The 23150-nt window shown below is 45.2% G+C and overlaps 1 protein-coding gene across 5 annotated transcripts in view; it reads right to left on the bottom strand.

Annotated features, from left to right (window-relative positions):
- The window catches only part of LOC146582025 (transcription factor COE1-like), a 55558-nt gene that overhangs the window by 3172 nt on the left and 29236 nt on the right, over positions 1-23150 (bottom strand). For 2 of the 5 annotated variants that reach the window (XM_085290011.1, XM_085290002.1), the window contains exons 7-16: positions 22771-22852; positions 20739-20880; positions 18238-18368; positions 16146-16272; positions 9031-9119; positions 5604-5669; positions 4862-5024; positions 3142-3321; positions 1352-1549; positions 1041-1109 (exon numbers count right to left, since the gene is read on the bottom strand). In XM_085290011.1, coding sequence (XP_085146137.1) covers positions 1042-1109; positions 1352-1549; positions 3142-3321; positions 4862-5024; positions 5604-5669; positions 9031-9119; positions 16146-16272; positions 18238-18368; positions 20739-20880; positions 22771-22852 — 1246 coding nt within the window. In that variant the 3' untranslated portion in view covers position 1041. The other 3 variants (XM_085290019.1, XM_085290027.1, XM_085290037.1) reach the window with 2 other exon arrangements.

Here is a 23150-nt window from a genome sequence, read left to right as displayed (position 1 = left end):
CGACTCTCCCTCATTATCTCTTCATTCCGAGGCCCCAGGAATCAAAACATTTCCCTCCGCCGCTGCCGCTGACTTATCCGCGCATCGACAACATTGTTCAGCTTCTCACAGGCCTCCTAAACAGCTTCATGCAAGAGCTGCCGCTGTTAATTGTTAACAGCTACATGGTGCAAGCCTATTATGTGCATTATGGAGAATGACTCAAACGAGAGGGTGGGGAGAGTATGAACTGATGTGGAATGACAGAGGTGATGAAAATTAGGCTCAAACATGGAAATGAAATCCATGAGATATACTCACATCTTTACCTCCGTATAGCACCAACTATTGCACCTCCGCCTCCCCACAAGCCACCTCCCCCCATCACTCCTTCCCTCTATCCTGTTTTTTTTTCTTACACAGAAACCATCACAGATATAAATTTTTCATATAACATATTGGCTCCTTATTGATTTCCCCCACTCTTCAATCCACTAATTCCCAGGTTATTTCCTAAGTGTCTCCCACTTGTTGGGATTAACAGAATGGTGTGTGCATGTGTGTGTGTGTGTGTGTGCGCGTGTCAGTGTGATCAGAGCATAGTGGCCATTGGCCCTTAGGTCACAGTGGTCAGAGCTCATCAACGCCGACGAAGGAAGTGAGGAAGTGCTTAGCTTGGGGCTCTGATAAAGATTCCCATCCATCATTTCTCTCTCTCAGGATCTCAGCACCATACAACATCCTGCCCAGACGAACAGACCCCGTGCCGCATTCGATGGAAATGAGAGAACAGAGTGACCCGTGGTGGCATAACGACCTCCCTTCACACCCTCCCCCCGCAGACGCACCAACTAGAGGACGGGCAGGAAGCAGGAAGTGAAAACAGGAAATATAACACATATGGGGTAGCATGATGACTATCTGACAAGTCAAGAGTGACAAATAAAAACAGAAACGAGAAGGAAGGGCAGGGCAGGATGGTGCAAATGAGCGGTCTGGGATAGCGTGGAGTGGAAAGCCAAAACAGAGAAAGAGAAAAATGAAAGCGAGGAGTAACATACTTCAGGAGAAGGCCAGGCCCTGCAGAGAGCTGGCTGATGAGTACTTGCTAGAGTCCACAAAAGACTGATCTACGGTGAGGAAGGAGAGTGGAGGGAGGGCCAAGAAAGGGGGGGAAAAAAGGAGTGGAGGAAGAAAAAGGAAAATCGAAGGAGTAAAAGTGAGACGTTATCATAGGAGGTGAGGAAAAGCAGGATTAAAGCTTGAGGGTGAACAATTCCTAGCAAATATTTTTACTAAAACTTTTTACTGTGCTCATACTGCAAATTTCAAATTCATCAGCAAGTTAGCGTGAGGCTACTTAGCGGCTTACCTTGCAGGCTGTTAGCATTAGCGCTGGTGCACGTGGGAGGAGGGGAATTCTGGGGTCGGACAACGGGGGCAAATGCGCTCTTCTGCTTGACGGCTGCAGACACCATGTTAGCTGGAGAGAAGGAGAAGATGCCAGAGGAGCTGCTGCAGTTGGAGGGCAGGCTGGTCGACGACGCCATCGTCGGGCTGGACGGGACGACTGAGGGAAAGAGAGAGAGATGGGCAGGAGAGGGTGTTTTAGGAAGGGGCGTCATAGGTGTATGTCAGGGAAGAAGGACAGGAAGGGACGACGATGGCAGAAAGGGGGTTAGAGAGAGGGCCGAGGGCAGAGGACAGGCAGATGGGACGAACAGAAGGGGACTGGTCAATGGATGATGGCAGGAGGGGTGACATGTTGTTTTCAGATCAACTGGCTCAGACTTGTTTTGCTACCTGTTGTGCTGTTAAGCAATTATTTGGCAAAGAGATTTTCCATATCTTACACAAAAATGTGTTTAGTTGGAAAATGCTGAAAATGGCCTGAGGTCGTTTTTTCCCCCTTCTGATCAATCTGTTTTGATGACTCATCCTGTGCTCAGGGGATGATAAACATCTCCTCAGCAACTTTAGGTACTGTAACCTGTAATTTGTTTTCAGGGCAACTTACAAACAAAGCTCCCACACATCTACTTTATCACAGATATTTATGCTAGAGGTTTTAACCAACAAGGTTTAAAAAATTAGAATACATAAGCAATATGCTTGCCCACTGGCTCTTTGCATTTTAACTGCACATTAGGCATCATTCACCACCTTAAAAGCACTCTAAACAGTTGTTAACCATATGTCATGTAATTTAAGGGCTAGATGTGGATTTGTACTTTTGGGACATCCCCTCTGGAACGGTGGATTGAAGATTTCAAATGCAAGATAGAGAAACTTTTTGAACATATTCATATCTAAAAGAGCTTCTCAGTGCTTCTGAAATGAAATCAAAAGCTTTGTACAAGATAGCCGTTAGCTGGATTTACTGTGGCCACTGTAATTCACCCTCATGAGAGGCACACACAGCCAAATGACCCAACTCTTCACAATCCAAATCATGTCCTCTGACATCATCCCATCCATCCACTTCTCTCGGGTTTGTCTTTTGTCTGCTAATACACTAAGAGCATTTCCCCCTTCAGTGATTTTACAATCAGCTGAGCCGTATTTCACCTGCCCTGTGATATCTGCCTCTGCCTTTATTGTTGTTATTATCCAACACTTAGCTTTTATGGCTCTTCCTGACAAATCCTTGCAATAAAGTCATAATCCATTTATGAAGGGGCCTAACTAATCAATTAATGAAAATTGGACCTACAAAGGCAGGCCGAGGGGCCATTGATTGAAAGTGTCTGTGTGGGGCCGATGAGCCTGTTAAAATACTTGTTAACACCCAGGAATCAAAGAGCTGAAATGGAATTGCTTCTCTAGCAATTAGTTTATTGATTTAATCAAGAGTCTTTAATGTAGAGGGTGAGTGTGTGTGAGCAGAGGTGGTGTGTGTGTGTGTGTGTGTGCACGTGTGTGTCGAGGAGGTGTTGGGACGTGCTAGGTGATCTCCTCCCCTGGCCAATAAAGCGGGGATTTGTGTTTGACTCTGCTCTTAAAGAAACAGATGAGCCAGCTGAACTGAAATACTTTCTCCTGTCGTGTCGATTCTTGTTTCCTGCCGTGCTTCTCAGTTCCTCTCAGAGATGTCTTCTGTCATTTACAAAATGCTGATCCCCACCCAAACTTTCAGCTCTAGTATGCACTGTATTTACTCACTAGCATAGGGCGAGTTGCCTGCAGATCCATTGAGGAAGTTGGGTGAGGTGCCCAAGGTTGCCATGCCAGAGTTAGCGTAGCCATTCATGCTAGTGGAGACAGAGCTGTAGCTACTCTGCTGGGGAGTAGAGCTGGGGACATAACCATGAGGGGACACACTGCTTGTACTCCTACTGAAACCTAAAGACAGAGAAAGAAAGGGGGATGGAGAGTGTTAGAGGTATAGCAGATGGCAGGCATACCAAAACAAGAAAGCCTACATGCAGCTGCTGCCAAATGCTCCTTTTTTCATACTAATGGACATAGCATTACAAGCCAGAAGAAATGTTTTGCTTTTTCTTAGAAAAATCTTAGACAGCATATGGGAGAGAAAAAAGCAATGAACAGAGTGGAGGAAGAATGATATGAGAGGGATATAGCCGCACCCCTCCTCCAACGCCTGAAACAAGAGGACTATCACCCTGCTGGCTCCTCTTCAGAATTAGATATATTGATAAGGCAATTAACGGTAAAAGGCCTTGGCGGCTCTCTTGTAATTTACAAAGAATGAAGCTAGTATTTCTGACAGGACCTTTCATGCTTTACAGGGGCAGTGAACAGAAGGAGAACAATGTAAAATGGAAGACTATAAATACACACTGATCAGCTACAACACTAAAACCGCTGACGGGCAAAGTGAAAATCATTGTTTCACTGCAGTGTTTTGCTGTGAAGCCTCGGGTACTGCCATTCATGTGACGTGGTAACGCCCACCTGCACATTGCCCTGCACGACGGTGTGCCCTGCCTGCACATGAATGGTGCCCAATCTGTTCACCCGGCCTTCAAACTCTACAGGATTCAGGAACATCCCTCATACACGGATGCATCACTCCACATCACAAACTGCCAACATCCCAGTACCAGACACTACAGGGCACCCATGGGTCAGAGCTGCTTTGAAGACACAAAGTGAGCCTACACAATATCTATACAATATACAACATGATAACATAGGTGGGGGAAAAATGGCTGGAACTGAACATCTGAAATTTCCACTCTCTAGTGTGGGGATGTCAAAACGGATTTTACTGAGGTGATTCTGGCTCCCGGGTTTTATGTTTGACACCCCTGCTCTAGTGTAACAAAGGCTACTCATCACAAGTATTGTCTCACTTCTTCATCACTCTGCTCCTCCCTGATTAAGTTTACATTTTCATCTAATATGAGGGTGAAACAAACGATAGGTTAAAAATGTTTCCGGATGAAAATGAAGGGCAGAGGAAGCGCCTTGGAATTATTGAGATGCATCCAGAGGCTGGTCCATCCACTCTCCTCTGGTTCCCCCGATACATGTGATGAATCACCACTGACTGCACCCACATCTCTCTCTGTCAGACAGGGGCCGACCCCAGTCTAATATACACACCCCTAGGACCCACTCATATTTCTCCATCGTACTCCATCCACGGCTTTCTTTTTCTCCATTCTTCACTCTCTCACCATCTTTCTTTCAAGTTTTCCCCGTTTCTTACTGTCACCTCTCCTCCTCCTGTCCTCCTTTTTCACACTTTCTTATTTGCTCCATGCTCTTAAATCACTATCTCTAAATTTCCCACATGAAAAATAAAATGCCAGTTGCCCCCACCCTGCTGTCATCCCTAAATGGACAACAGCAAATAAACATTTTTTCCTTTTCCCATGACAATAGGCCAGAATTGTTTCCTGGTGTGTTTGCTCACCCTGATTGGCTGTTTGTGCCACCTCTGACCCGGTGAAAGAGTTTACTGCCATCATGCCAGCATGAACAGAGCTGCTGCCAAGACTGGCTAGCTGGTTGTGCCCTCTTGGGACTGTTGTATAGAGGGCCTCCGCGATATCCGCTGCTCGTTTCAGAATCATCTCCTGACGATGAGGAAGGAACAAAAAAAAAAAAAAAGAGTGGTGGTCAGTAACAGAGAAGAAAAGAGAAGAGAAGAGGGAAAATATACCCTTGATGTTGGCTTTGTAGCCTGATAAGAATGCTAGATCTCCACTCAAGATACTGCACATGTAAATCTAGCAGAGCTGAGTGGTTTTTATCAGTTGTCGCTGGGAGTGGTGGGATTGGTTCAGTAAATGGAGGAAAGGCTCATTAAACAGACACATCAGATCTTTAGCCTGCCTCTTCCTCCCTGTTTTGGGTTTCCATTCTTCCTCCTTCAGACTCAAGCCTTAATGCCACTCCTCCTCTTCAACTGCCTTCTGCATTCCCTCTAATCTCATCTCCACCCTCTGCATTGATAAAAAGCTCTAACATAGTCTAGCGTGCATGTTTGTGGGTCCCAGATCTTGCGCGAACACGGCAGGGTGCTACATCGCCAGCAGAGATAAGCGCCTTTGATGCTGCCACTTGGCCCGAACCACAAACAAATAATAATGTCTAATAAGAGATATTGCTGTTTGTGTTTTTGTCTGTGTGTGTGTGTGTAAGAGAGAGTTTACCTGGTTATTGTGAGGCATCCCGTACAAGGCCTCCACCAGATCTGCCGCTCTCTTTAAAATCACCTCCTGCAATCAAGCGCAGACAGAGGAAGGGGGATTGATCACAAGTGTGGCGGCTCAAAGAGTTCAGTCACTTTTATTACATTTCACTCCTTGCATTATGCTGTGAATGCAGAACAGAGAGAGTGTGAGGGAGAGGAAAGGGGTAGACAGAGGAAGGGAGAGGAAGAGAAATGGGCCCATCCCAGCACTTTGTTACTAGCTGGGCAGTTTGGGAGAGCAGAGGGAAGATACTGTTATCTGTGAATAAAACATGAGCCTATATCTCTCTATCAGTCAACTATCTTCCACATCTTCTCACTCTCTCTCTCTCCTCTGTCGCTGATGGATCACGAACCCGCCGCACATGATCACGCATCAATCTCATTTAACACAACATATCATCAGGTTGACGGCTATACAACTCTCCTCGTCAGCCGGGACACACCCGTCTCCTGCCCTGTATTAACCCTGGTAATGATCCGAGTGAATAGCCCTGTATCCACTTTGTGTGATAAATGTAGAACATCATTGCTCAGGTGAAAACCGCCGAGTGGAATTTCCCACATCAAACATTTATCCTAACGCAGCTTCTCCGCACTCATTTTCCACCGCTTACAACCCTTTCCCTCCTCTCTCTGTCTCTATTCTTTTTTCCTCCCTGAGTGTATGAGTGTGTGACTCCAGGCAGTCTTTATATATATATGTGTGTGTGTGTGTGTGTGTGTGTGTGTGTGTGTGTGTGTGTGTGTGTGTGTGTGTGTGTGATGTCGACACCTACAGTCCTACAAAACCCTTTTTAAAAGTTAATGTGCCGGGGCCAGGATATATGCTGGAGGCGCGACAACCAGAAAATTGCAGCCCCCTCCCCTCCAACCTTCTCCTCGTTTCTTTCTCTTCCACTCGCGCACACTCACGCTGTGCGTTATACTCTCCTGAGTGTATCCCTCGCTGTGAACAAGCCCCGGAGCATGTGTGCTCTCTGTTCCGTGACACGCCGCCTTTCAATCAGACCTCATATTGCACACACACGCAAACACACACGAGTGTAACCGCACACGCAGCCATGCACATGTGGAGGCTGTCGAGCACGCCCAGGACATGACGAGAGGGTCAGCAAAGCAATAAAGATTGTAGAGCGCTGTCCGAGGTGCTAAATTCACTCAATAATGGGAGCGCTGCCTCTGTGTTAACCTCCCATTACTAGCACTATCTGGGGGAGGCAGAAAAGGAGGCGAGGGGAGGAGGAGGGTGAGAGCTGAGAAGAGGGGAGACCAGAAAGGAGGCCTGTTTGAGGTGATTGAGAGATGTAGAGGCCCTAGGAAGGTAAGTGGTTCTTTAGTATGTATGCACTGCTCCTCGCTTCCTTCTCTCTGCTTTTCCTCGACGCCCCATGCCTCCCAGGGATTGCTAGATAGTTAGATGGATGGATGAAGGAAAAAGAGAGGAGGAGGAAAAGAAAGCGGGGGAGGAGGGGAAATGAAGGAAGTGCGAGGCATTAGGACATGAACAGATCTGCAGTTGGAGTGTAACGGTGTTCCGGGAGCACTCGTGCAACATCAGTCTCGTTATTTAATTTTTTTTTTGCCCCTCTCTGCACCAGCCATTCTGCTCGTTCTCCTTAGGTCTATTATGTGCGTGCATCTCCTCATTTATAATTCACTCTCCCCTCACCTGAGCCTCCGAACTACTTTCACTTGCCCCCCCCCCCCTTTAATCACTCTCTCATGCTCCTGTGCCCTGTCTGTACCTATCAGTCTCTCGTTAGCGAAGGGATCTGTCCAGTAGCTAAACGCGATTAGGCAGCGCTCCAGAGTCATTCTGATAAACAGATAAATGTGGTTAGCGCCATGCTGCCTCCTTAGCCCTGCTGCTGTAAGGGGAGACCATTTCCTGGGCGCAGGGTCTCTTCCCGTAAAGTCAGGCCCACAGAGACGTCAACAGGAAGGGGAACCTGATCCAGAGCAGAGCCTGGCCTCGTCTGGCAGGGCGGTCACTCATTAGCCAGCCCCAGACCCCCAGCCACACCGCAGCCTTAGCTAAACACCCTGCAGTCTGGCTACCCAGCAGTCCCCGCTCAGTCTGACTGCCTGACTATTCTACAGCACAGTATGGGGCTGTTTTCAGCTGGATCACTGGATCATTATCGCAACATACAGAGATAGAACAGGGGTTGGTATATATCCTGCCTATTCTCTGCACGCTGTATGTGTATTGGGGGTGGGGCGGGTTCGTCAAAGTGCCAATATATTGGAATATATTATAGTCCCAGTCAGTTGAATCTAGTTTAAAGACCCACCAAAGAACAGCCACACAGAGGCTTGTGCCAAGGTAGCTTTGAATGGACATTTGTAGCTCAAGAAGTTGCCAGCATATGCCCCTCTCCTGCCCCTCTCTAATGATTGAGGCCAACAGTTGAGAGAGAAGCGTGGTCAACAAACTGTTATTACCTCAATAAAGGCACAAATCAATAGAGCTGAAATGAACAACCAGGCCTGCCAGCTACCGCTGTTCATTTAGAAGTGAAAGAGACACCGCCAAGCGAGGGAGAAAGAGGAGGCGAGGAAAAGAGATGGATGGATACAAAGATATTTGGAGAGATACGGGGGGTTGATAGGCTAAAGACCAGAACTCACCGGGACAACTCTTGTATCCACCAGACATGACACACAGTGAGGACAAGTGATTTCTCTATCTTCCTTCTGCATCTACCTGTGCTCTCCATCTCTGCCTGGTGGTGACTTCCCTCCACTGAGTGTGTGTGTGCGTGCACATGAAGGCATAGAGAAGTCTGTGTGCATTTCTGTGTGTGTGTGTGTGCTGCATTGTGGATAAGTGTGTGTGTTGGAAGTAATAAAGTCCACCCGGGGTTGACTTCGATCCACTGACCCAGCAGGAGGTAAGACTGGACAGCTATGATGGATCACCTAACCTGCTTCTGCCTCTCTCTTCCTCTCTCTCTCCCCTCAACCTCCTTTCCTCTCTCTCTCTCTCTCCCTCTCTTTTCCTCTCTCCATCTATCCCCTTTCCTCTTCCCACTTTGCCAGTCCAAATGACCTTATACTCAGTGGAAGGATGAATAGAGTCGCTTGTGCATTCATTGCACAAATAAAGTGTTTGTTTGAACAGAAAATGACCATGAACATGTGGTTAAATGTTTATGTGCATAGTGCATAGTGTCATGTATGGCCTACTGTCTATAGCGCATGGTTTGTTCCTCTGTCTAAGAGGTCATGCTGTCCTTGTGCCATGTATATCCTACGTACTATGAAACTCAAGAGGTTTTCAATACATCTTTGTACCAGTGTTACCAAGACAGATTCTTGTGAATTTATTGTGCTTGGCAACTAGTGTGAGCAGACACATGAGAGGAGCAGAGGCACTGTACCTTAGGTAATCTCTCTTGATCTCCAGGGTGTCTGGGAATGACCTTCTGTAACCTCTGGAAGCCGTAGTCTATGGTTGGCTCGTTCAGCGCTGAGCAGGAAGTGGAGGGAAGCAGGCAGAGAGAGAAAAAAAACATTTACAGCTTGATCCTTAATGATGAAAACACCTAATGTTCAAAAGCACCAGAGAAGGTACGGCGGGAGAAGCAAGTGACAGCAGACATAACTGAATCCATGAATATTTCAACATTAAACTAACCACGCTGAAAAATGTGGGTTTTCTCTATTAGGTCTGGTGTGTGTCTTTGTTTGCCTGTGATGTAATGAATCTCTCTCTGTCGCCCGCTTTGGTGGTTAATAAAAAGACTGTCAGGAATCAGGGAAAGTGAATGTGTGTGTGTGTCCTGTGGTCTTGCGTTGATCAGCGACTAATATAAGCAATTACAGAGCTTGGTTCCAATATAACAAAGGCTTGATCGCTCCAGGGAACAAGCTAAACACACACACACACACACACACACACACACACACACACACACACACACACACACACACACACACACACACACAGTCAGATCATCCAGGCAGCAGGGAGAAAGCACTCTCTGCATGCTGTGGTCGTGCTTCGGTAATTGAATATGAGAAGGTTTACCATGAATATTTAAACATTAGAATAAATACAATGAAGATCTGAGGCTTATAGTACAAACACTTCAGAGGAGGATTGTTGGATAAGTGCTCTCTCCACATAATTCATTCCTAATGTACTGTCTCTCCCTCTCCTGTCTTTGCGGGCTGCCTCGGGGAGTCAGGGCACAGTCTTGACAACTTTCCTGCGCTACAGCCTTTAAGACGCTGCTTCCGGACAGAGTTTGAAACAGTAAATGTGCGCTTGTATGGAAGAAAAAGAAAAGGCGCCATTGCACGTGAGAATCGCCTGTATGCGTCTGTGCCGTCCGTCTGTTTCCCCTGTGGGTCGCAGCTTGGACGTTTCCTGGGGGCTGATGCCCTGCTCGCCTCACATCTGAGCAGCCAGGCTGACTAGGCGGCCCCCAGAAAAAAGGCCCCTAGAGGCTATGAGTACAAGCTGTCCTGCTGGACCTCCAGTGACTTCACCACGGCTCCTCCTGAGCCCGCCCGCTCAAACACACGGACCGAAAAAAACAGCGTGCAGGAGCGAGAATGGGTGATGCTCTGTTTTGGCAACACAAATGTATTTGGACAGCTCTCCCAGTGGAGTGTTCCAGCGATCCATAAGAGTGAATGAAAGGAAAGGTGAATAGCTAGAAGCAAAGACAGCAAAGAGATGGAAAAGTCGAAGTAGAGATGCCAGAGGCTGGCTCAGCTTACAGAGAATGACACACATTACAGGGCCAGCTGGTTTGCTGATAAAATAAGCCAAAACAATGAGGCGATCACATGCAACAAATAAAGTATGAATTATTTCCGAGGACAAATATTTGACATTACTTCCCTATTCTCTGATCTCTCTAAAGCTTTAAGGAGGATTTGCCCTGGATTAGGCCTTCAGTCTGAGGAAGGGATTGTTCCGACAACATCCTCTCTTTCGTCTCAGAGGCTTTTGTTTTTATGATGAATTTTTTATCAGTTCCCCACAATGTGCCAAATGAGCCTCGAGTGAACAATAGCATAAAAACCCAAGACATACATAGATACCCCTATTACAAATAAAGAGACAATTTTGGTAATTGAGAGAGGAAGTGATATTGTCTCTGCTCGTTTTCAAGGACCATAAACCAGAAGACGAGTATGTGGGGGACAAAGCACATCACTAACTATCTGCCTGTGCCTCTTTGGGGATTGTCTTATTTTTTTTATGCCCTTATATCCATGCTCAATATCTCACATTTTACACCAAGAATTAATGCTAGAAGAAGAAAAAAAAAGAAAAAACAACTTTCCAAGTTGGAAAGAGGAGTGGTGCGCTGCTGCCCTCCAGGATTCCAAGCACACTCTCCTATTCAGGTATATTTATAATCCTTAGCTGTCGCTCTCCAGAAGAGCAAATCAAAGCCAGTAAAACATAACTGCCATAAATAAATGAATAGATGAGCAACAGCTCTGGACTGGAGGGATTCACCTAGCAATCACCCACATCAGATCAGATCAATGCTCATGGAAATTTCATGAAGCCTAGAATCCACATCGCTTCATATTTCACTATAATAACCCACAGAGCCGCAGGGGGAGTGTGTACGAAGGGGTGGGTGGGTGGGGGTTTCGGATGGATGTTTGGGGTGCAAAGAGTAGAAGGTCGAGTGGGGAGGGGGGGGGGGGGATCAGGGATAATTGAGAGGTCAGAAGAGTGGAGTTGTCCTGGAAACACAGAGCAGGAGGAGGGGAGAACAACAGCCAGCGTCCAGTTGCCCTGTCTTCTTCTCCTTCTGTGTCACAACACTGTGAGTGTGAGGAGGTGAGTGGGTAGTGTACTTGCAGGGTTAGGTAATTGGCTCTGAGGCTTGATGTTAACACCTTAACAGGCCCTCAGACAGCGGGTAAGGAGCTGATCATATCACAACCTTCTGTTTCTCTCTCTCTCCTCCTCGCTCCTTACTCCTTCGTCTCCCCCTTCCCTCGTCTCCCCCCACCCCTGCCCGCACAGCTCCCCCCCGTCCTTCCCTCCCCTCTGCAGTCTCCAGTGCTCAGGTGTGATCTCATAACCGCTGCCTGGCGATCGATGCCGCCAGTGGCAGGGGGTTCAATAGCCCTGAATTACGGCTTCATTTCTGCTCACCCCCACCACGCCCCACCCTCTTCACACACACACACACACACACATGAGAGCTCCCCGTCCCCCCACCTCCAACACCACCTCTCTCACACATACACGCACAGCACCCCCACCAACTACTCACAATCCAGATCAATACCTTACAATCTAATTTTTATCCATTTTTCCATAAACCCTGAGATTGCGTTTATTTGCAGAATCCGACAAGCTAAATAAAGCAACGCTTGAACATGTCAGGGAGACTAATGCATGGCTGGAAATTCATACACAGAAAACAGATGAGTAGAGCTTTTTGCTCCTAAAGGAGAGGAGAGGCTGAGTCTGAGAGAGGGCTGGAAGGAGGGAAAGAATGTGTGTGTGTGTTTGTGTGTGTGTGTGTGCAGAGAGATTCTACAAATCAATGGAGGTGTGGATACTACTACAACCTAAGCTCTAATTATCTGTCGCAAAAAAAAAAAAGAAGTGCATGTCGACAGTTAACAATACCTGACAGCATGGCTTCTCGCTGGGAGAATGCAAATTCTGAAAAATCCAGATGAAAAGTGTGCGCTTGAATTAAGATATAAGAAAACACGAGAAATCATTTCCTCCGGTGAGCGCCGCTCATTTCGGCGGGGAACAAAATAATCTACATTCGAAATTCATTTACATCATCATCATGGAGCAGATGCTCCCGTAATAAGAACGGAGCATGCTAAAGAGGCAAGACAAGCCACATGGTGCAGAAAATTAATCTCAATCTCAAATAGAGGTGTGAATTTCCTCGCAGTTAAGACTGCGTGCCGTAAACGGGAATGTATGCAGCTATCTCAGCTGGCCTTGTCTCCAGCTGTAGACCAGCCGTTTTAATCAACAGCAGGCATCCCGCCCAGGCTCAATAAAAGACAGCATTCACAAACAGGAGCAAGACAAGTAATTGACCAGCTCGTGGCTGCACCCCACTTTTATTGCCAGATGACTTCGTGCCACATTCGTGCATCTGTGTGATGTGCGAACGTGCTCATGCGTGCGGCGATCCACGTGTGTATATGAATGTAGACTACGTCTGTCTATGTTAATGTTAAGTTTGTTTATGCAGCAACATGTGCGGGAGATTTTCCCGCTGATTATCATGCACGCGTCTCCAAAATTATGATATCAACACAACCAGGATCACATATACTTAGGAATTTAAAGCACTCTGGTGATTTGTAATTAAAGCAGTGCTTCTCAGTGTGCATCACCAGCAGATTTCACCACAGTTCGGGACAGTTTAATTAGAGCTAGCACTAACTTTAAACTGCAGACTCTTGTTTGCAGCACTTACCTGTGTCACACTTTTACAATACAGTGTCTGCACTGTATAAAATGAGAGACAACTGACAGTCCTAAAACTAATTTGGAACACACAGGCAGGCGTGCAGAGACGGAGAGAGATGGCAGCAGCAGCTGGTTTAAATTCTGCTCTTGACTTTTGTCTTTTCTCCCCCCCTCACTGTTCCCGCGCCTCTTTGCCGCAACTGAGTGATGTTTCCTACACACCTAATCTGCACTGAGCGCTGAAAAACTACCCCTAATGTTTGTGCGTGCGCGGATGCGTGTCACCGTGCGCGGTGCCAGCCTTAATGTGAGCCAGCAGAGCCTTTTAATATCAGCAGAAGCTGTAGTGGAAGCACTAAGCAGACAAGGCTGCATACTGAGGAGGGAGGGATTGCCTTTTGAACGACAAGGGTGATTCATCAACTCCCCCAATCTATGGCCGGCATCCTTGTGTCGCACAAACACACACACATGAGTACAGGTACACACACATAGGCCGCACTGGTTGGGTATTATCATTTTATGTTGCATGGCAAAAAGAAAAGAGAGAGCTTCCTTGATGAATGTTACAAAGACAGCAATCTAGTAAAAGGTGATACACAACCAAACATGGAGATGCATTTGTACAGGGGGGGTGGGGGGGTTGACCTGATAATGAGAGAGAGGGAGAGAGAGCAGAGGAAAGTGAGGGAGATTAGGGAAAGCTCTCAGCCCCAAAGGTGGGTAAGGCAGAGGGCAGAGAGAGGAACAGAAGGGGGATAAGGGGATAAAAAGACAGAGGAAGAGCAGGGAATTAAAAAAAACATTCTTCTATTCTTATCAGTGGATAGCTTAATTGCCTTTGATGAGTCTAATTGGAGCTTTCTGAAGTCTAATGGCACAGGAGTCCTCAGAGACGGCAGAGGACACATTACTGTAATAGCTTCTCTTCGAATTTTCTCTGCACCAAAAGTTCTCGTCTCTTCTTTTTTTTTCATTTTGGTGGTGGCTGGTTCTAGAGTATCGATAATGATGCAGAGAAGGGCGGAGGGGATAAACCTATAGGTAGGGCTATGTGGGTAGGTTTGTGTGTGTGTGTCGGGTATGTTTGCAAAGCAGCAGTAGCAGCAGTATCGGGTATGTGTTGACTTAATTAGGTCTGTGAGCTGCTCGCTTTCCTCTCCTCAGCAGAAGTTGATTAGCAATGCCAGCTGTCCCCAATGTAATTCAGAGCGTGCATGTGTGTGTGATCGCGCATGCACATGTAATATAGGAGTATATGCATGTCTGTGAGTGTGGGGATGTGTTGATGTGTGTGTATGTGCCGGCTGCCAGCTGCCACGCAGCGCTGCCAATCCTCCATGATTAGTACCCACTGGCAACTGGGCTCAAACTGGTGCCAAACAGACCCAGGAGGGCAACATGGCCCATGGTAATCCTCCATCCCTCGCTCCCATCTTTCTCCTCTCTCCTCTTTCTCATCCACCTCTCTCTCTCTCTCCACTCACATCGATTGCTTTTCTGCTCCAAATGCCCTGCTCATCCTCCCCTTCTTTTTTTTTCTTTTTTCCCGCCGCTAAATGTGAGCAGGTTTCCTCCTCACTGGGAGAAAGTAAAATGACAAAAACCTATATTTGAGACGTACAATTGCCCACGGGGGTGGCTGGAATGAAGTGTGTGAAAAGTAGAACTGGGGTCTGTGCCTCGACACACTTGACTCTGTCACCGCCAGCTCTTGGCACGCGGCACCGTGGCGCATGCGCTCGGCACCCAGCGGATGACCTCTTGCTACCTCTCACCTGTTGAGATTCTTCTATGCGCCTCCACGGAAGCCGAGCATGGAGGGACAGAAAGCGGGGAAAGAATGAATTTGTTCAAAGAAGCCGAGTTTTGAATAAGTGAATGTGACAAGGTGAAAGATTGGAGGACTAGGAAGCGATAGGGCGTTTATGCATGCGGTTGCCACATGTCTGGCACATTAAAAGGCTGCGTATACACATATGCACACCTACACACACTTATACAAACACACACACGCATAGCTCTATGGGTTTGGCAGAGTGTGGGCTGTTGGACAGCTCTGGCATGGCAAAGGCTGCCCACCCATCTGCCCTGTGTCTTAGTAATGCAGTTACTTGTCAGCGTGCATGTGTGCGCTTGGACTATGTTCACACTTACGTGCAAACAAACACAGGCATCCTATTGCAGTCTTCCCCACAAGAACACAAAACACAGTCATAGCTGTGACGCATAGGAACACACAAGATGCAGGAAACGCTAGCAATGTGACGCACGCGCGCTTTCTCTCAGTTGTGATTTTGTCAAATGTTGGTAATTCCAGCCGGGGCTTACGGCCTAAGTCTATCAGTGGTTGAGATTACAGACAGATTTATGTGATTCACAGTCTCCCAGAGGACCTGTGGCCTTGCATTGGTTAATCACAGCTTCACATTCACTCTCTCTGTGCCGCTCTTCTCGCGGCGCCTTTTTCACTCTGCACCAGCGTGCTCTGATGTAACACTCGAGCTATTCATGCCCCTGTGCTGACCATCAAAAAAATAAAGTAAATAAATAAATAAATATCACACACTCCACACGGACCTCTTCCTTTCTGAATCGCGTCTTCGACAGGGTCAATTCTCAATAATCCCACCAATCAAAAGGTTAATCCTCCTCCTGACCTTCACCTGCTTCATAAAAGAGGGCAGATGCTTTTCCTCCTCTGATCAGCAGGCTTTTTCCACTGAATTATTGAGTTCTGTTATTGAATTTTAAGTTGCTTAGCATGCACATTTTTCACCAGAAACCGTCCAGAGAAATGACAGCTTATAAACTGAAAGACAAAACTTTAGGAATACAGATATATATATATATATATATATATATATATATATATATATATATATATGTATACATATATATATATATGTATATAACAATAAAGTGAGATTTTTATAAAACTTCAAGTCAGCGTGTGAAGATTTTGATGTGCTTATAGCTGTCAATTTCTTCTACATGAGTTGTATGTAGAATTGAGAGAAACTGGGAGAAAAGCCAGCAGATTGGTAAATGTTAGTGTAAAGGTACCTGTGTAGATGAAGCGTCCAGGTGTGCCTTTGCAGAACTGTTTGGATTTGTAGGAGAGTGTGACTTCCACCACCCCGGGGATGTGTCTGGGTGGAGTCTGGACGCGGATGGCATGGGGGGTGATGAGCTACAGGAAAAGTAGAAAGGCCAGGCAGATTAATGTGATGATACTTCATATCTAAACATGTGCACCGGTGGGGGTGGGGGTATTCTCGGCTCATCTCGGACCTTTCCTCTGCAGCTTTGACTTTTTTTCTTTGTATAATCGGCCTGAAAATGATGCGCTTGGCTACGAGCCCTCAGGTGGCCTCGTAGCCTAAGGCAATGTCACTGTGAGGCTTGGGATGGTTATCGGTGCTGACATGGACTCTGTAAGAGGGGTTCAAAAGCAGTTATCTGTTTATGAATAAAACACACTTTTCCTCTGCGTACGCCTATTGAACAATGCGAGTTAATGTATAATGCGCCTGCCCCTGTCTCCGTGTCTGTCAGCTGAAGCTGCCGTTAGTCACATTAAAGCACAATTGTGTCTTAAACAGGCTCACTTAGTGCAGCTGATGAGCCCGCTCGCCACGCACGTGTGTTCACGCTGAAGGGTCTTTGAAGGAAAACGGTAACAAGACAAAACACAGATGAGACCTCGCTGAGTGCTTGTTTCCTGCACGCTGTAGTGAACGAGCACTCAAAACTAGCAGTGCTCAAAAGCTATCACTGCTGCTGCCAGCGCTTTGTGTATGTGCGCATGTATGTGTGCATCTGTGTGTGTGTTGTTCTAGCTGTCCTTTTCATTGCTCACTTAGCTAGGCTTTCATTCTAGCATTGTTTGGCCCCACTCACCTCTCAGCGAGATAATATAGGAGCTTTTTATAGAATTATTCCTTTACTAAAGAGAAAGCTGTTTAGCTGCACTGCTCACTGACCTTCAATTTCACACATAGACTCCATTTACATTTTAGTCATGTAGCAGATGCTCCTTACAAAGGGATTCATACTGTACGATGTGAATATATTTCAAGACGGAAGATAGCAACGTATTAAAAGACAGGAAGAGAGGTGAATAGCAATATGACAGAAGTGAGAGCTGACAGAGAGAAATGCAACAATAGGCTTCTATTGAGATTGTTAAGTATTTCTAATATGCATTTATAGCCCTGCAAACAGTTATTTCTTATAGTATCATTTATTAATCATGACTGCTATTTCAATTAAAAAGCATTTCCAAAAATGCTGGTACTTTGTGTGAAATGCAAACAAAAACAGAATGCTGTGCTTTCCCATTCATTTAAACCCTATAATAATGTAGGAATTGCATAAACATGTGATATGATTTGTTGGAACTAAAAGGATTTACTTTGCTTTGTTGAAAAAAAATCTCAAATTTTAGATTTTTTTAACACCAGCAACACGTTTTAGAAAAGTTGGGATAGGGACATGTTTACCAATGTGTTGCATCACCTTTTCTTTTAACAACACGATGCAAGTGTTTGGGAACCGAGTAGTTGTGAAAGCCAAATGTTGTCCTGTTCTCGCTTGATGCAGGACTTCAGATGATCAGCACTGCTGAACATGACTCAACAACGACATATGCTTTGTTCTGTTCAAATAAAGGAAAATCGTTTTTTAAGGGTTCTGGTTTTTATCCGACAACAGCGTCACACACTGATCCATGTTTTCCTCCAGGTGATTTTTATTTATGTATTTGCCCAGCTTTTCCATATGCTGGAAACAACTTAACATGCCTCATTTTCAACATTTGATGTAGTTTTGGTGAATTTAAATAAGGCTATTTGCAGATGGTTGCTCTCTGTTTAGTAATAGTGATTTCATGCAGTGTGGGTAACAAGGGTTTATCTGATTATATTATTTGTCCATAAAATAATTACAACATTATCAAAAGTGTGATGCTACAGTGTTACAAGTTTTTTTTGGCACTTTTAAATCACAATTATGTATTTAATCTAATGTAAAAATAATGGTTCCCAAATGAAGCATTTAAAAGACTGTTTGCCCACACTGGCTATATAAGAAGTGTACCAAGCCAATAAAAATAAAACAAACAAAACAACACAAATATGACTAAATTGTGACTAACCTCACTCCAGACCAGCATTGTCCCAAAGATGACCTGTAGGCCGTCAAAGAAGTTGTCCCCGATGATGATGACTGTTGCGCCCCCTGTGGTCCAGCCTTCACTAGGGCTGATGGCTTTGATGCTGGGGGTTGCTGGAAAAAAAAGAAAAAATATATATATAACAGATTAACTGCTATCCTAATGAAAGCCTAGAAGGTCTTTTGCTATTGGCAGCATGCATAGTCCTCTCTACTTTCCATCTCTCCCTCTCTTTAACACACATGCGCACACACATACACATATATCACCTATCGCCTCTCTCCCAGGGGTCGGGGGGCGAGTGAGGAATACTAATCAGAGTGATTATATTCGCCCCGTTATTAAACATCACCCCTGCCCCGCGTGTGAGGGTAGCGGCGGTGCACTTGTTTTATGACACGTGGCAAAGCGTGCGGGCGTGTAAATGTCAGGTGTGCTCAGTGTCTGATCAAAGGCCATGCGACCGGGGAACACAGCAGAGCCAACAGTAGCTCTGCCCTCTGAATACACTGCCTTCATTAGCCAAACACTTAGCTCTTGCTCAGCTGCCTGTTTCATATATCTGTGTAGTAGCCAGTGTCTCAGAGCACGACCACATGGACTCCTTCCAGCTTCTGCCCGGTACATTTGTAATGGGTTTTTCTAAGCTCCCAGTGTTTTCCTTCTAAGCATATTCTTCGCATCTTATGGGACAAAGTACGTGGGACCACAACAATAAACAGCATTTTCAATAACTGCCATTCAGTGTGCTTTTTGACCTTATCTCTTGGTGTTATGATTGCTGGGTGTGATTGAAGAAAAGAACAGCATTGGGAAAATACATGTTTATACAAGCTAAATCTCCTCTCCTTAACAGATATGCAGCTTGTCAGACATGCTGTAATTCTGTAAAGCGGCATAATCCACTTTAGACTAGGCTGACTTTTTTCCCTGCAGCCTAGCCTTTGCTCTTTGCCTGACTCCCTGTTCTGTTGATCCTCCCCAACAAGCTGGAATGATATTTAGCCCCCCGATACGCCTGCAAAGATCAGCGTTCACCAAGCAGCAATCTGTGGCCGTAATCATGGCCTAAGATGCCTCCTTTTCACAGCCGCTGATATTATGTGCGCTCGATGTGCATGTGTGTGTTTATGTGTGTATCTGTGTGTGTGTGGATTAACCAGATGGTGGAACGTGAATCCATGTGATAGGATTATACTTTGGGGTGTTCCTCGGTGCCATCTGTTCAACTCTATGCACTGCTCATCTATTACCGCCTGAAATGGGCCCCAAAGTTGCGCATCCTGCACACAAACTGAACCCACACCAGAAAGGGGGTGGGGGGGTGGGGGGAATGGGAAACTACTGTCCTCTTTTTAATGAAAAAAATTATTTCTCTATTCTTTACACTGTTGGGCACTTTCCCCCCATTCTTTCATCACATTTACATTTCTCCCTGTAACCTGTTCTGTTCCTTTTACTCCTCTTGTTCCTCCTTTTTAACTCCCATCACCGGGAAAACTGAAAATCAGAGGGGAAGAAATTCCCAAACAAATCTCTATAACACGAGAAACATCTGTTGGTGTCCTGTGTGGACTCTTCTTTATGTGCAAGATCCAAGCCTCGCTGACGTCTCCAATATGTCTCATCTTTGTGAACTTTTCTAATCATCTGTGAGACCAGTCGCAGGGACAAGTGGTCCACCTTGCCTCTGGAGAATAGTCATTAGAAAGACTTAACCATAACATTCAATCTTAATGCAATCTACTATAGGCCATCATGTAAATCCCCGCTTATTTTTTTGTCATTATCATCCCTGAGGTTGACTTTCCTCAAAGAAAAAAAAATATGTTTCTCTTATTCAATGTCTGGGAAATCGAAATGAGAAAATAACTGGATTAGGGACTTGGGAATCAGTGCAGGCTCCTAAATCATGTGCACATGTCATTATGAAGTATTAAAGGTTTGGGTTTGACTGTGCATGCGGGGGTGTGTATGTATGTGTGTGCAAGGGGCTTTTCAGTATGTGTATGGGTGTGTTTGAAAACCTGAGGGATGGGGAGTGATGGAGGGCTGGAGGATAAAAGCAGGTCTCCGAGGAAATAAAGCCAGTGTTGGCTTTAAGCAGAACAGACCTCATAAGACACATAGTGCTTATGCGAGGCAGAGTAGAAGGCCCAGAGGCAGAGACCTGAGGGGAGCAAGCCACAAGGGAGAGACAAGAGACTCACTAGCTACCACTCACTCCTCTCTTAGCTCGAGTTAGAAACCCTACAAGAGAGGAAAGTGAGAATCCAGGAGGAAACAGGAGAGCGATAAGAAAGAAAGGAGGTTGGAGGGGAGTGGAGTGGGAGACAGAGGAAGGGTTGAGTGTGGAGCCAGACAGGGGGGAAGGGGTTGAGAGAGGGAGGGAGAGGAGTGGAGTCATAGAGAGAGAAATAAAGTGAAGGAGACAAAGAAAGATGGGGAAGAGAGCCGAGGTGTTTTGTTCTCGCTTTAAATACCGTGTTCCAGGTAGGATGGCGTTCCTTCTGACGGGTCCAGCCTCCGAGCTCGGCGCCCGTGTTTTGAGTTATTGTGCACAAACATGTTGTCGGAGACGGCCAGAACGTGACCCTCCACGCTCACCGTAGTCGACACAACCACCTGAGAAAAAGGAAAACCAAAAGAAAGTGAGAAACAAGGTGTTAAAAACAACAACCAGCACCCTGTTGTGGCTGCTTACAAATCTTCAGTAATTGAACGCTGTCGTGATTACGCCGGACAAGCATTAGGAGTTCTTGCAAAATGCTATGTGGATTAACTTACTTTCACACTGAAGTAAACATGTTTATACTTCTTTTGTTATATCTACAATTTACCAAACACTTCATGAAGACTGGTTGATATATTTTCTAGGAATAAATGGGTTTTAACATATGAATCACTATTTTTGTAAAGTATATACATTTATTTTAAACATGTAAAAGAATAAAGCACAACTGACATGTATGAATATTAAAAAACCCAAATATATTAATCATCTGTATATAAGTAAGTCAAGTTTTATGCTTGAACGTGAGTAGGAAGAAGTATAAACTTATATGACCCTACTGCTCCTTCCTGTCTAATGAATGACAGCAATATCTTACTTTCACATGACCTGCCAGTCACCTGCGCTATACATACGTGTACCCTGAGATTCACTCCCACCCACACGCACACACGCTTACACACATTACATAATCTTTAACCTACGTTTAACAAATACTCCTATTTACATTATAATATTTATTCGTATAGTCTCACACGTTCATGGCTTTTAGGACTTGTTTTTTTTATGAACAGTATGTTTTACACTTTTTAAGTTTTACTTCTATTATTTGTTGTCCCAGAGGGGTTAATTTGACATTATTTTGCTTGCTTTACCATATCTGTGGTGCTTGTTTAGTAAAAAAAAAAACCCACTTTGGTCACTTAAGAAAATAGCTGGGAACACACAGTATGTGTTGGTGATGTATTAGCAAACCATAGCCTACATTTGCCTACTTACACATCCTGTAGATGTGGAGCACTCTCCTTTTAGCTATGGTTTGGTCTCCACCAACCTCTGAGAGAAATGGCATGCTCTTTAGCTGCTAAATACCTCTCTACCTTTGCCAGCAGCTCTCTGCACTGGACACATGACACCAATGATCCGTAATAGAAATTCATAGGAGAATTCCTTGAATGCATATATGGGGGTTGTTCACATCTGGACATCTATTAGCCAGTTTAGATGCACAAATGCACGTGCAAAGTATTTTGTATTTTTATTATAACATGAAGAGTTAAAGTGTAACTTGTTAGGAAAACTTTTAAAAATCGATTCTGATTCACTGGTGATTCTACACATGCAACACTTATGTCCCTTTGAAATTAAAGTTATTGCTATTTCCTCATTCACTTAGAGAGGGGCTTCAAAATAACCACCAAATTTGTTGCCAAGATGGCTGCCAGTGGCGAGCCTTTCTTCCAGAAGGAACAGGAAGTGTGTGCACAGTGGATTCTCAGAGCTTTTTCCCTTAAAGGAGCCAGTGGCTGCCACCAAAAACAAAGCTGTGAGAGCAGTAGGAGTCATCCAAACCTGTAGAGTTGTCAAAGCAAAGAGCAGAAAGATGCTTTGAAGAGCTTTCAAATAGAAAGCTGGGTTTATCATTCCTAACGGGTTCACATCTACTTATCGTTTCATGAGGCATTTTGCAGCTTTGTTTGTGGCGTTTTCATATGTGGGTTTAGAACTGAACGTTCTTTTGTTGTGATGCTTTTCTCTGAGTCCTCAGGACATTTGTTTATTAATTCTTTTGTAACTTTCGAACATTTATGCTCTGTGGCTTCTGGACATTTTTACTAGAAAGAGATCTTTTGAATTCTTTCTGTTATTCTTTGAAGGGAAGGAGATTCTGCTGTGGTTGTGTGTGTAGCCTTAAAAGAAAGAAGAAGAAGAAGAAACAGACAGAAGTGTTACTCCTGTCCACTATAAACACTGAGCTAGGCATTCAGACAGTTATGTATCACCTGAAAACGCCTCATGTCTCGAGGGTTCCCTGCATTCTTCAGGCAGTTCTGGTTACACTTCAGGAAGAACTTGAGGAAGAACCTGCACGTGCAAGAGAAACAAACAGCAAGAGAACCGAATGAGCTGTTGCAACAGCACCTGTGAGTCACTGAAACAGTGCGAGCTCCCTTCAATAAAACACACAACACAAATAAAACAAATAAAAGAGCAGTGGCAGACAAGGATCATACACTATCCCACCATCATCCATCAGTTGTTTATGACAAAGGCACTTTTCTATGTAAAAACAGCTCCGGGATATTGAGTAAGATGCTACCTTGTATATCCATCTCTTGGAGCTGCTGTCACAGCTTGCCATAAACTCACCAGGGCAGACGCA

This window comes from Mchenga conophoros, linkage group LG2, assembly GCF_057382185.1.
Source record: "Mchenga conophoros isolate Kocher_MC1m ecotype Shallow Benthic linkage group LG2, M_conophoros_male_GT1.1, whole genome shotgun sequence".
Taxonomy (NCBI): Eukaryota; Metazoa; Chordata; class Actinopteri; order Cichliformes; family Cichlidae; genus Mchenga; species Mchenga conophoros.
The sequence above is the reverse complement of the archived record's forward strand: the minus strand, read 5'-3'. Positions and strand labels throughout refer to the sequence as shown.